We start from the raw sequence: 15,180 nt of genomic DNA on the forward strand, positions 1-15,180 counted from the left end.
AGGACAGGGCAGAAGGAGAGCAATTTTTACAAAGAGGGAAGGAAGATAAAATAAAAAAGGAGCATGAAGGCTTAAATCTGTGCGAAATGTAAGGCAGCTGCCTGAACAGAGGGGACTCCCTGAGGATTAAGGAGTAGAAGGCCTTGGCTCATCAAACTTCCAGACTATGATGATCTAAAGTGTGAAATAAGTTAACTTTTCAGATGGAGCCATAATTGAAAGGAACTAAATTCAATAAATGCAAATAAAACCAAGTATGACTAATTACACCAAGAGCTGCAGTCAGGCAGAACTTCAGACTAACATGGCAATTAAGAGTACTTGATAATTCAGTCATAAAGCTTATTTTCAGTTGCAGGCTTATAAAAGTAACATTTTAAAATATGCATTTCAGATAGTTTATCATCAAAACATAGTTAGGATCTTGGACAACATTTACTATTGAAAAAAACAGTCAAAAATGATGGGTGTATTAACCATTTCACAGAATGAAATACTCTTCTTAAAAAGATTTTAACCAAAGGCATAGCAAATAAAATCCATGTTTATCACCAAAAAGGAGAAAGTAGAACAATGTTAAAGATGTAACCTTTGCTGCAAATCTAAGTGTAACTGCATACAAGGAACATCTCATAGGGAACGATATTCATGAGCTTCAGAGCTTTCTGATTTTTCTTTCCCACAGAAATGTTCAACTACTTTTCTGTCACATGGCCAGGAAGAAAAGCAGAATTCATGGACTATAGGAAAGGGTAAGTTAGAGAGAAGCTTACCCAGTATTGATGGAAATGATCTCTATCAGCGGATTCTTTCTAATCTTCGGCAAATCTAATCGTGCTCCCCCCAGCCGTTTTCCATTATCCTTTTTCTGACCCAGCAGTCTCACGGAGTGACCTTCAATTAAAGCATATAAATATACATTAGCATGAGTCACATAACTTCACTTTAATTTACCGCTTTCCAAAAAATGTGTTAATATTTACATTTAACTTTTTCTTTTACGAAAATAAATAAAAACAACTGAGAGAAGATGTGATCACTGGACCTAAGACATACTACCTAAGGGAAAAGCAGCTGTGTTCGAGTCCTACAGTCAGAAATACTTCGCTTATAATATTTGCACATTCCTGCTACACAGATGAGAGAAACAGACACAGATCCTCAGAATGTCATTCCACCAGCTAGGAATGCTCCCTAGCATGGACCAGATACGCATATGAAGCAGGAAGGGTTCACCTGGGCACTGGGCCTGCAGGCCAACGGCAAAAGCAGGTTACCTGCTCAAAGCAAACTGTCAATCAAAGAAGAACAAAAAGGATGAGAGAAAATGACACCTCAGGGTTGGATTTTTAAGAACGAAGTTTTTAAACTTATTTTTTTAAAAAACATTACAGAAGAAAATCAAACCACTTCTAAGATTCATGAAAATCCTGAGTTAACTACAGAGTTGTAGAAAAGATGGAAGAATAGTACAAAGAGTCCCATCCCCTTCAAATTCCCCAATTATTTTCCTCATTTACTTTGCCACTTGCTCTTATACACATATCACTTTAATAACTTTACTGAGGTACATCCTATTCAACTCATGTACTGTAAGTATATAATTCAATGATTTTAAACAAACTTAAACAGGTGTACAATCATCATAACCCAGTTTTAGAACATTTCCATCACCCCTCCAAATTCCCTTAAGCTTATTCATAGTCTGTCCCTGCTCCGACACCAAATATGTTACATTTTGTTAATCTGTCTACCAGCTAATGAACATCTAGATTGTTTCCAATTAACATCTATCATAATAATGCTTTTATGAACATCTGAATACAGGTCTCCATGCAGACATATGTGTTCATTTCTCTTGGATGGATTCCTGGCAACAGATTCGCTGGGTCATGTGTTAAACTTATATTTAACTTTATAAGAAACAACTGTGTTTCTGAAGTAGTGCTACCATTTTACGTCCTACCAGCAATGTATGAGGGTTTGCATTTCCTCACATCATCACCAAGACCACATACTGTAACTTTTGACAACAGCTATTCTAATGGGTTTATCATTGCCGTATGATTGAATATGCATTCCATAACGACTAATAGTATTGAGCACTTTTTCATGTGATTATAAGCCAACTAGATTCCTGTTTGCTAAAATATCATGATGCCTAATTTTATGTGTAAACTTGACTGTGCCACAGGGTGCCCAGACATTCAGCTACACATTATTTTGGTGTGTCTGTGATGGTGTTTCTGGATGAGACTGACATTTGAATCAGCAGACTGAGTAAAGCAGACTGCTCTCCCTAACACTGTTGAGTGTTATCCACTTAATCGAAGATCTCTATGATTTTCCTACATGGGATTCATTAGGTTTTTGGATCCAAAAGTAATGGTCTTCGCCGAGTTTGGGAAGCTTTCACGCAGCGCTGGTCAAGGCTGCTGTTGTAGTTGCTGCTGTTTACTGCACCTTCTTCCTGCGACTCCCAGGGCGCACCTGCTGGTGCGCCAGATGTTGTCCCAGAGGCCTCGGAGGCCCTTTTCAATGTTCTGTCCCAGTTGGATAATTTCTCTTGGTCTAGCCACAGATTTACTGCACTCTTCCCTTCAGCCGTCTCAAACCAGCAGTTGCGCATTTAACGAATGTTTCATTTCAGTTACTGTTCTTTGCGACTCCAGATCTCCTACGGGTTCTTTTTTTATAATTTCTGTCTTTTTGTGATTCTGTATTCAAGTCACTGTCACCATCCTTTCCTTACATGCTTCTGACATGGTTTCACTTAGTTCTTTGAAGTCTTTGTCTGCTAAACCAACAATTCTGGCAACTCACAATCTATACTGCTTTTTTTTCCCCCAAAATATGGTTATACTCAGTTTCTTTGTATGTATCATAGTATTTCGTTGAATACTGGAAATTTTAGGTAATATATTATAGAAACTCTCAATTCAGGTTTATCCCCCAAAGGTTACTGCTGTCTTTGTTTAGTACTTACCTGGCTAAATCTATTAAATCTATGTCTGTGTCTATTAAGTCTAAGCCTGTCCACAATGAATAGTCATTGATCCCCCTTTTTAGTTCGTCTTTTTCCCCTCCCAAGCATAACTTCCCAGCAGTCAATTCTGCATCTGAACAGCTTTTTGTTAAGCCAGGGACTTAAAACACCTTAAGCCAGTAAGATTCCTACTGTGTGCTGATGGATCTATTTATGAACTGAGAGCACCCAAGGTTAGGGCCTTTTCAAGTCTGCCCCACCTTTTACTTTCTCCTGGGCTTGCTCGGGTCCTCCCACCTTCTCAGGATGTGCGTGCAGCCTCTAGCAGGCGGGTAAGTGCGGGTGGCCTGGGCCCACTCCAGTCCCTGCTGTGCATGTGCACAACCTCCAGGCAACACACAGTTTTCAAAGACTTATCAAGCATCCTCTCTCTGACTAACCTTCCAGAAGTCCTGCTAAATCTGTGGCTGGTCTGGCTGTCTATTACTTGTGCCAAAAAAGCCTACAACTTCAAGTGGGTTGAGCCAGAGACACTCCAGCTCCTACTCTCCCAACCCACCACTCCTGGTCACTTGCCATAAAAATCTCCACGTTAACTAACAATTCTCCAAATCAAATGAGCCTCCATGGGAGCAGCGGTGAGGCCACCGGGTCTCACAGCCTGCTCTACCCTGGTTGAACAACCTTGCCCACAGAGCTGAGGAAGGAAAATGGGAGTAGCCCCAGGCACAAACACCACAACTCACACTGTTCTCACCCAAAGCTCAGCTGTTTTCACAAATAAACACTTCTCAGTTTGCTGACTGCTTTTAGTCAATTTCCAGAGTGCCAGGATGACTGGTTTTTGACCATCTGTCCAGCTTTATTGTTGCCTGCGAGGAGATTTGTTGACCTTCTCACACAACTGTACCCCAACCAAGTCAAAACCAACTCCTTAAAAGCAATTATTTAAAATAACTTCAAATACCTACTTAGTACAGATTTAAGATTCTAAGCAATCATATGTATGCTTCATCACCCTTCATTTCACAGAGATACATTGGTTAAACATCTCCTGTACAGACAGCTTTTCAGGACCAAGAGTAACAAAACCATCAGTCAAAGCCTTTCTGCACTAATCGCTTTAATAAGAAACTTTAAGTACTTCATTCATTCTGAAAATTCTTGCTCTGATGGAGAGACATAGCTAGACCAAAGCAAGCATTTGGCATACCAGATTTCACAGATTTCAAGATAAGCTGAACTCCTCCATCACAAGTCCAGTTAATGAAGAGGTGAGCAAGATTGTCATGATAACATAATAGTTCTCTAAGAGATGCCAAAAGTTCAGTAATGACTGTGCAAAGGCATGCTATTTTCATACTAGCCTGAGACAAATTTCATTATATCCTGCCGAGACTTCAGTAATATGCAGCCTGTACTAATAACATCTGATAAATTATTCATCTTCACCATCTACATGCAAATAAAGGAACGTATCTCTGCCCGATGATATAATGAGTTATTTTCCAATCCAATGATTCATTAAAGAGAGGCAGGGCAGACCTAACAATAGTCTGGTTTTTTTAATTGAAAAAATGTACTACACTAAAAACAATATAGGAAGTAACAGAAAAGTCTCTCATTATATCTGGTCAAAGATAAAAGGAAGGAAATTCAACCACATAACAACTATTTTTTTAAAAAGCAGACTAGCAGAATAAGACTTTTGTTATATACCATCTCTTTTAAAAACCATTTTACAAACAAAATTGCTGCTTTGAATTAACCCCTTAAATCTATGGACCATGGAATAAAAACATTTACTCCAAATCATTACCCGTTATGTGTGCAGTTATCAGTATTATGACCATCTAAAACCAATTGCTATTTGACCGAATAAAGAATAAAACTGAAGGAGATGTCTTAAAGAAGGTATGTCTTTGGGAGGAAAAGGAGAAGAAATGAGGACTCAGGAACAGGATATACGCTGAGGGCAACATGTGAAAGGGAAAAGGAAAAATTCTGGAGCTGATTTATACTGAAAATGAACATGCTCTGCTTATGAAGGGACCAAGAAGCAAGAAGCACCATTAGACACTAACACACCACTTCTCTGTTCAGCCCCCTCAGGTAGCCACTGATGCCTTGTGCTGCGATGGAAAAACAATGGCTGCTCAGCGAGGGCCTATTTATTTTGTGACAGTGCAAACTTCATCACCCCGTGCGGCTAGACTGAAGAGAAAAGGAGGAAGAAATTAGGACAACAGAGTTGGAGAGAAAAGGAGACTGAAAACACCAGTTTTTACATCATTTCAATCCCATGTAATAAGCAATTAAAGGAGGAAGTAACGAAAGGAACAGATGGGAACGACAATGCTTCGTGTGACCAGATCAACTGGTAATAACACGAGACCACTGAGAAGACGGCGACAAAGACGTTAGTGATTGAAATAGAGATATGTGATTTTAATACAAGGCCGAAAAAATAAGAGTGCCCTATTCGTAGAATGGGACGTAATCAAATGTTCCACATCCAAGATCTTTTATCTTTTCCATTTTCAATGTAAATTCACATTTCATCTCCTCTAAATAATGGTCAAATATGTCTCAGTGGGTTTCTTAACCATCTTTAATAAACATCTTTCTACGTTGTTACAAATGTCACATAAAATTCAGTCCTGTTAAAACCAAATTTAATTTTAAGCCTGAGGCTTTCAGCAGTTATTTATAAATCAGTTACAAACCCCTGACTCCGTGCTGGTTTTTACATGTGTTCTAGTCCACTAAAGAATGTTACTAACCATTTTATTAGCTAAAATTACTGTATATTACAAAATACTGAACCAAAAGCTAGTTTGCTTTATATAGTTCACTATTATATGAACACTTGTGAATTCACAATACTGAAAAACCTCTATGGAAAAAGGCATGTTTTTATACAATAATTGCTATATTCATTGAATCAATATTCAATGTTGTTTATGATCTTTAAGAGCAAAAAATCTTTTCCAAATCCCACAGTGCCAACTGTGTTGAATATTATTTGAGCTGAGGAAAAACATCCCACCCAAACATAATAGAAAGCCTCGTCTGTCAACATGTCAGAAAGCCAATTAGAATGGTCATTCACAAGCAAAAGAACCAACCTCTGGAATATAAGCATGTACATATATATTTTTTAAATTGTATGTACATATAAATCGGGTGACAAAAAAAAGGCCCACCTACAAAATATATATTAATTAAATTATATGTCTACATAGAACCCAATCCTTCCCCCTCTGGTTCTCAAAGCTAAAATGGGTTGTACAAATTAGCTTTAGAACATCATGACACATTACAGAAGCAACAGTAATTCAGCAACTTGGACGCCAATTGTTTATTTCTTTTCCCTTTAATTTCTTTTTCTTCTAAAGGCTCTATAAACAGCCAGACCGTCCTTCAATACTTCATTCATCCCACATAATTTTAAAGGCCATTCACTACTTCCTTAATATGTGACCACCCACCTCCACCACCACCAGAGGCTTCAGGCCAAGGTTTTTTTTCCATCTCTTACTAACTGCTCACTTCACACAAATTCAGTCCTATTAACAGACATTCACAAGACCTCAACTCTGGGTCGGCCTGCTGGAAAACTTCCTAGTAAAGCAATTCAACATGATACTGGGGGCAGAGGGTGAGAGAAGACTGGCAGAAAACTCAAGCAAAAAGAAAAAAAAAAAGAAGAGTAAATTGCACTGCAGACATTAATTTTCACTTAAGTAAATTTAGTCACATCAATTTGAATACTGTTTCAGAACATTAGAAAGTGATGCTAATTTACTCAGTTTTTCTACAAAATGCTTGGAGTTGTTCCTTAACATATCCTTCACAGGCGTTTTAACTACTTAATTACAAAGAAAACCAAAAATTCAGCCAAGTTTCTCTCTACTCCATTCAAAGGCATTTCTCACACACAGGTTCCTCTCAAGAAAGCAAGCATCCTCCGATACTCACTCGTAGGTAACTTCCCCTCTAAATATTTTCATTTTAAAAGAAAAAAGCAAATTAAAACAAAGAAGTTGGGTCAAATCAAAGAAGCAGCTGTGTCACATGCCTAGGTGGGAAAACTTTATGTGAAATCCTAGAACTGACTCAAAAAGACAAAATGACCACAATGCAAGCGTCAATTTTAGCTACTAAGATTTCAGCAAGTATGAAGAGTTCAAATGTTTATCGAACAATGACACCTAGAAAAAATTAAAGTAAGAGCAGAGTGATAAGAATAAACTGTCCAAAAAGACAGAATTCAAGGTGTGAATCAAGATGTTGTAAGAGCCTTCTAAGGTACTGAAGTTACCAGCAGGGCTTAGAGAGAAAGCTAAGATAAGGTCATACGACAAAATTTAAATCTCCCAAAAGTTTGAGGATTATTTAATAACAAAACTCTTGCTGAAATGACTATTACTCAATAAAAAAAAGTTAAAAAAAAACTCTTGCTGCACAATAAAAAGTATCTACACTATAATTAAAATGATCTGAAATGTATGCATGATCCAGAACTATGGAAGATAAAAGGATGAAAATACGTTGGAATGGAATGTTCTGAGGCAATTTTTTCTTCTATTTGCACAGCAGTGTTGGTAATCATACTAAACAAAGAATACACATAAGGAATAATCCTCATAAGCAAGATGTCTTCTTACATTAATGGAGACACCTTCTGGAAGCCAATTACCAGAAGCATTTAATTTTAGGTTTTAATTACATCTTTTGCAAGCAAATATACCTTTTATAATAGTAAGAGGACATTTGTGTGGTGCCAACTTATTTTTCACAATCTAAATCAATTGTACACCCTACTATATATAAAATGAACAAAAAACAGGGACCTACTATGAAGCACAGGAAACTATATTCAATACCTTGTAATAATCAATAAAGGAAAAGATTCTGAAAACATACGTGTATACATACGTATATGTATAACCGAATCGCTTTGCTGTACACCTGAAACTAACACTGTAAATCAACTACAGTTCAATAAAAAGTAGTATTTTAAAATATCAAAGTGTACGTCAAGGCATTCAACAGTCAAAGCACTCCCCTGTCAGTAACTCCACATAAGAACTGACCCTTAAAAGAACTCAGTTCATTGGCTGTCTTGCTGCAGTGGGATCTCCTGAATTCTAAATTTCAGTAGCCGCAAGGCTTTAATGTTTCCACCAATAAAGCTACTCAGTGCTGCAATGTCGGTAAGTAAAGCATCCATGGCAGCAGTGCAAGAGTTTCATCACCGCTCAGACTCCAAACTGTATTCCCAACATTAAACTGCACCAGGTGATGGAAACAGAGATAACAGTCCTTACAATAGCTGGCATTCAAGCTCCCAGAAAATGAGAACAGTAAAATACAAGAACAAGGAACTTGTGAGTCACATTTAACTTTTAGAAACTGAAGCTCAAATTCCTACCTCCCATCATGAATGAATATGTCAAGTTCCTCCTGCTGTTATTCAAGTCATTATAAAGTGTGACAGAGGAGAGGTGGGAAGCAGAGAGAGATGGAGAGCTGTCCCATCTATAGATCTTAAAAATGCCTGTCTATCCATCTCCAAACAGAGGTACACACACCTGAGCTGTGGGCAGCAGAAAGGCAATCTAAAAGAGAAGAAGTCAGGGAAGGGGGCATCTGGTGCTTATGTACTGGCTTTAAATTCACACTCTTGCTCCTCCACCCCTTGTGACAGCCATTATCACTGCCCTTTATAGACATGGGGACAATGAAATAACTGTAGACATGTAGAGAAAAAGAAGATGTACATTTCATATCACAACACAACAATGCAAATGCATAACTCAAAAGTTCCAACATCCTATAGATGAGCTTAAAAAATGAAGTATGTATGAAATATTATTTTATCAATATTTAAATACAACATAATGACTCTCCAGATACACCCCACACACACACAAAATCTATTCTGTCTTGAGTTACCACACTGATTTAAAGAGATTTAAGGTGTTGAGGAAAACAAACTTGTGAACAGACAACTGGGATGAAGTGTCAGAGATGGTCTGATTAGTGTTTCTAGGGACAGTGGGACACCATGAGAGAGTGGTCAACTTTTCCAGAAAAGAAGAGGAAAGGCTTCAAAGAGAGGTGACACTACAGTGTGGGAGGCTGAGCAAGATACAGTTTATGAACATGACCATCTAGATTTCACTGGACACTTGGACACAATACTACTAACACAGCAAGCATAGTTCTTTGCTACAATTCCTGCTTGCTGGTCATTGTCCACTTCTTAAAACCGCTTATCGTTAAAACCAGATTCCACCGAAAAGATTTATTAGCACAGGGAAATATATACAAGATCTTGTGGTAGCTCACAGCGAAAAAAAATGTGACAATGAATATATGTATGTTCCTGTATAACTGAGAAACTGCTCTACACTGGAGTTTGACACAACATTGTAAACTGACTATAACTCAATTTAAAAAAAAAAAAGATTTGACCTCAAGGAGGCCCACTGTGAAAAAAAAAACCACACCTTCAAAATCAAATGTTTCTAAACATAGTTTATGAGGTGGAAATTATGTGAGCTTGAGATGCCTTCTTACTCTCATCAAAAGACTGGTCAAATACTATTTTTAAAACTTGATTTTAAGAAGTTATAATTAATGCTGAGTATGAAATGTTAAAGACTCAAAGTTATCTACACTGAAATCTTCCCTGTTACAGCTTCAGTGCTTACCTGGCCTAAACACAAAACTAGAATTTAAAAACCCAGGGATATCCTAGAAAAACTATGGATTTTCTTGACCTAATCATGACAGTAAAAACCTGTATAAAGTCTATTTCACTTCAAAACCTTCCAAAATTACCCTTAAAAAACACACAACATTCTCTGCAGAATCTCTTTAGCTTTTTATTGATTAAATTACCTTTTTACTGGTTTCCTTACAGTTAAGGAACACTTTTACTCACTCCTTTCCTAAATTAAGCACTAGTATAGCACAGTAAGACTAAAATATTCTTTGCAGAATTTTTAAAAATGAAACAAATCTTTATTAACAACTTATAAAGAATTTTTTTTCCTGTGGGCACAAAATAAAACAGGAAGTAAAACTGAGAAGGAGGAGAGGAAGAAAGAGATCCAGGAGGAAACAAGAAATGTGCAGGAAGAAAACGTGTAAGTCAGGATATTTCATATTTCAGGGAACTAGAAATGGGTGAGCCGTGACCTTAATCAACAGGCACGAGGGATGGAGGTAACAATACACGGGTCTCACTTTCTCACTTCCCCGCATTCAAGGTAAGCAGCTTAACAGCAAGTAAAGAACTTGAGATTAGATGACTAGGTTTCAAATTACAGGGCACGGCTGCCTAGCTGTGTAATCAGCAATGCCAGGGTTCCTGCGGAGTACAAATGAATTAATGTACACGAAAGGGTAAGCTACAAAGAGCGAGACAGAAGTTAATTACAGATGCTACTATAATTAATGCAACTGTAATCCTATCAAGACCTATAGTGCTAATGAAGTTTCTCAAAAGCAAGAAGGCAAGGAGATTTTTTAAATTTTCCAACACTCCAAGTTAAAGTCAGACCCCATTTATTTTTAAACCTCTGGAGGGCTAGGAAATAGGTCACAAATAATTGCATTGATAATGGTAATCAGATTTGCGAATGATTTTTTAAATATATGTTAAAGTAGATTCAAGGTCACGCCTATTAAATTACTCACTTGCATTCTGCTCCAATTTCTCGAACATGAGGGAGGAGAAAGAAGGTGTAAGCAGTGTCCCAGGATGATCCTGGGTAAGTCTAAGCACCTGGAGAGCCATGGCTGTGTTCCCACCCCCAGGACATATGAGTGATATGATCCGTACTGCTGTAACGGGCTCACAATGCAGTGATTCTAGGTGAGGGGCCACATGGCAGAATCTCCAACCCCCAGGGTCTGGTAAACCACCCTGCCATCTTCCCACCCTGGCTAGGAATCCTCTCCCAGCAAACACCCTTGAGAATCACTGCCCCCCAGCAATCTCAGTCACCAACCAAGACGAAAACTGCCTGTCTCAAGCATGCTCCAAGGTAAAAATGAAAATTGCTTCAGAGAAGCACCAGATTCTTAGGCAACATTGGGAAGTACGCTGCCTATCAAATCAGCACCCAGGGCAGCATTACCACGGGGTGGAGTAAAGGCAAAGGAGTCTGAGAACTGTGCTTTATTCAAGACCCTCCTCACTGGAGAATACAGAGACGTATGAAGGAAAACTGCATGATATGTCACCAACATCTTCAACTTCATTTTGTAAGTAGGGAGGCACCAAGAAAGAAAAAGTAAAATCTGGCACATGGAGATTAGGGTGTTGAGAAAAAACTAGTCACATTATAATAACTTTTGCTAGAGATCACTGTCCAAAATGTCAACATCTCATTCTAATGACAGGCTCTGAAATTCACTTTTACTTTGCAGACTCCAACACTCCTAGAATTTCAGAGCTGAAAGGACCTTCCATGTCATACAATTCACAAACCAGGAAACGGAAAATCAGTGAGGTTGGGTGGGTTGTTAAACATGACAGTCAGCAGTAGAACCAAGTAGTATTTCAACACAGTTCCCCATATTCTCAGTCCACGATTTTTACCCATCACAGTCAGCCTTCTGTGCAGCTTAAAGAAATGGTACATTTGAATTTGCAGAGTTACCATAAAGGTTTAATGTGTTAGAAACCATCTTTTATAAAGACATTTCAATTACTATTTCTTTATTACTCAATAAAATGTACGCTTCATTATAAAACGGTAGTACTGATGAACTTCTACTTTTAAAAATCCATCCATCTTTGATATCCTAACTGGAGATTCTGCAAATAAGTTTCCCCGACCCTCAAAGTAAGAAGTGAATGAAATTCATATTTATTCTCCCAGTCTCAGAAGTAACTGCTACATATCTGCTGCATTCTTTGTAGAGTGCTACAGAATGAACTTGTAAAAGACACGCATCTCGGAACGTTAAGATACAAAACTTTAGTATCAACTGAGCATTCTTTCAGCGTATCAACTGCTAACAACATTAGGTTTTCTAAGGAAAGGTCAATGGCATCACCTAACTAATGACATCCTACAAGTTGCTTAAGTAAATTCTTCAAATAGTCAACATTTTCAAGAAAAAGAGAAAATCAGATTTAAATTTCTCGTCTAGTTACATCTGAGCCATCAAACTGCTCTATGTTGCTAGTTTTTTCACTTGGCTGTGATATAATATAGGATTTTACTGGCAATAATGTATTTGCATTTCAGTATTTTTTTCAAAAATGATCATAATTTTTATGCCTATTTTAATTTGCTATTGCAATTTTAGATAGTACACTCCTAACAGGACCTGGTTTCCACTTTATTTTTAAGGAACCCAACTATAAAGTACTCAAGAACCCACTATTTTTATGGAACTCAGCTATAAAGAACTAAAGAAGAATTATCCATACAATACAATTTACTATTGTGTTAAATAAGAATAGCTGAACTGAAAATACCACAATAAACCTACAACTTCATCCTCTATTTTAAAAACGTAACAAAGCAGCTAAGATTATTTTCTCAAAGTTTATAGTCCCAACTATTCTCACTACATTTTACTAAACAAAAATAGTAGATTCTTTAAATGAAGAGGAAAACTCTTCCAGATATATAATAAAACACATAGATGCATGCAGAGTATAACAGCACTGAACCACATGCCAATTCTCTAAGAAGAAAGTTACAAGAAAGGAAGAACTTAAGCATATTGAAGTCTTTAAAAAATTCTACTAATTTTCATGTTTCTTACAAGAGCCTCAAAACAAGACTAATTGCTCCATGCGGCATTTTTTACTAAATAAATCCAATTAGGGTACATAGAAACTAGAATCTTGTATCTGAGAGTATCAAAAACCTGAAATAAAATTACTAATATATAGACATGATTAACGTTTAAACCTGATAGACAGTTTTAACAGTAACAATTTTCACAGAAGTCTAGACTACAAGAATGCACTTTTAGAGAACTCAACAATACTTGTAGTCTCACTTGCGTGCCATCTGTCAAGGCAATATCAAATCAAGATTTGCAAAGAGTTAACATGCAAGCCCAATTTTCACAGTGGGCAAGTCCTCATTAATATTCAAACAAGGAAGGATGGGGCTACTTTACCAAACAGATCAGTGGGATCACTAACACAGGGCTAGGTCGTGGGAAGCCTGAGAGGTTCAGACTTAAGTAATTTCCTTTCCTTGTTCTGAACAATCAAATCCAGTGAACCACTGTAACAGTGTTGTGTGAAAACTACAACTGGATCATCAACCTAACAAACTATTCAGCACCATGCACCCTCCACTTTTACCCAGGAACAACAACAAAAAAATCAAAATTAATGAAATACCCAAGTCTTCATATCAGTAAATTCCATTAATAATAAAAGGTGGTTGCAAACCATAAGATAACACATCTTTGAATAGAAAAGGAAATGTAAGTGCTGAACACACAAAAGCAGTGTAATTAAATTTCAAACCAACTAAAACATATAACACAATTCTGAAGCCAACACAGCAGAATTCACCTGGGGACACACTTCAGCACTTATCTGAGTTTTCAAAGCTTTAAGACAGAAAAATATTAGACAAACTTAAAGTTACTTAACATGACTATTTACAATATTTAAAGAAGACTCTTTCAAGAGCATCTATTGGCTATTTTGTGGCAAATAAATTAATACCGGCACTGCTGAGCATTTCTGCGGCTAGAAACAGGAATGATAATTTACCTAATACAGTTACAAAGTTATAGAAATACAGACAAGACATGACACAGTGGTTTGTCTAATAAACAGTCCTTTGCAACTGTAATTCCAAACCAGCCATTACAGACTAAATTGATGTGAAAAACCAACTTAAAGTCACATGGTAGAACTTTGCTATACGGGATCATGAAGAACTCTGTTCTCATTTCTAAGGCTATTATGATTTGAAAAATGCTATCTGGAAGAGATACAATAAAAAGAAAGTTGTTCTAGAAATAATGTATATAAAAAGTACAGGGGACACGTAAAGCTAGAGGACTACGGTTATTTGGAGGAACCAGAGGGGGAAGACAGGAAAGGGGACTGAAAAGGGCATAAAGTGACACATTTAAGAAGGTGGCAACATGCAGTGTTTACCAAACTGTCATCCCGTATTAATCAGGTACATAAACTTAAAACAGGCTCATTGTAAAAAGCTACATAACAGCAATAAATTTCTGGCCCTTTTAGTTATGGGAAAGCAGAAGTTATCACTGCTCTACACTAGTGAGACTGGGAAGCGTTTCCAATGTGTAAAACCAACGCATAACTTTTTCCATGATATTTAGACCACAGTAACAGGTAAGAGATTACAGATGATAAGAGGACGTGTAAGAGCACCCTTTCAAACCATATTCTGAAAATCAATATAATTATTTTATTGAAAAGCAAATACTGAAAAAGCAGATGTGTTTCTGTGGTCCAACAGTGTCCAGGTGAACAATGCTACATATCTAAGCTCTATTCACTTACTCATTAAGTTCGGAAACATCCTCAAGTAAATCACTACTGGACTTCGCAGGGAGGTCACTAAAGTCATTAAAACTAATAAAACCACACTTGATACAGTTGCGCCTCACAGTCTCAATCTATAGAGTTTATATTCTAAATTAGTATCAAATGCAAAGTACAATTCTGACAGAGTGAAGATTAATAGCAATCATTAAATAACAAAGAGCTATTTGGTGAAGTATCTTGGGAATTTAGGTCAGCCTAATCCAAGATCACATCAATTACTGAGAAGTTAGGGGAAATGAAAAATCAAACATGCAGATTGTACCATATTGGGAAAGCCTTGAATTAACAACACTGCAGGCATTTGAAATTAGACAAAATGAAATACCAGCTAACATATTAAAACAGCAGAGGCCTCCTTTATTAGAGACTGACTAGAGAAGAATAGGACTTAATAGCGAAAACATTTTTCTATTTTCAATACACAATATAAGTATAAGTAAGACCAACCATTGGTCTTACTTATCTGCTTAGACTGTCTTACAAAGACAAAAAAATTTTTAAGGTTTTTTTTGTTTGTTTGTTTAAAGGACTTCATGTACATATATCAGAATAAATAGCCCAATTTATATTCCCTTCAGAGATTTCACTCAGGACTGAAAAAAGGGGG

The 15,180-nt window shown here is 37.1% G+C and overlaps 1 protein-coding gene across 7 annotated transcripts in view; it reads right to left on the reverse strand.

The window, feature by feature from the left end:
• Nucleotides 1-15,180, reverse strand: part of CDKAL1 (CDKAL1 threonylcarbamoyladenosine tRNA methylthiotransferase) — a 532,049-nt gene that overhangs the window by 345,546 nt on the left and 171,323 nt on the right. For all 7 annotated transcript variants that reach the window (XM_015234628.3, XM_072945594.1, XM_015234630.3 and 4 more), the window contains one exon: nucleotides 774-894. In XM_015234628.3, coding sequence (XP_015090114.2) covers nucleotides 774-894 — 121 coding nt within the window. The remainder of the gene's footprint in view (nucleotides 1-773; nucleotides 895-15,180) is intronic.

This window comes from Vicugna pacos, chromosome 20 (assembly GCF_048564905.1).
Source record: "Vicugna pacos chromosome 20, VicPac4, whole genome shotgun sequence".
Taxonomy (NCBI): Eukaryota; Metazoa; Chordata; class Mammalia; order Artiodactyla; family Camelidae; genus Vicugna; species Vicugna pacos.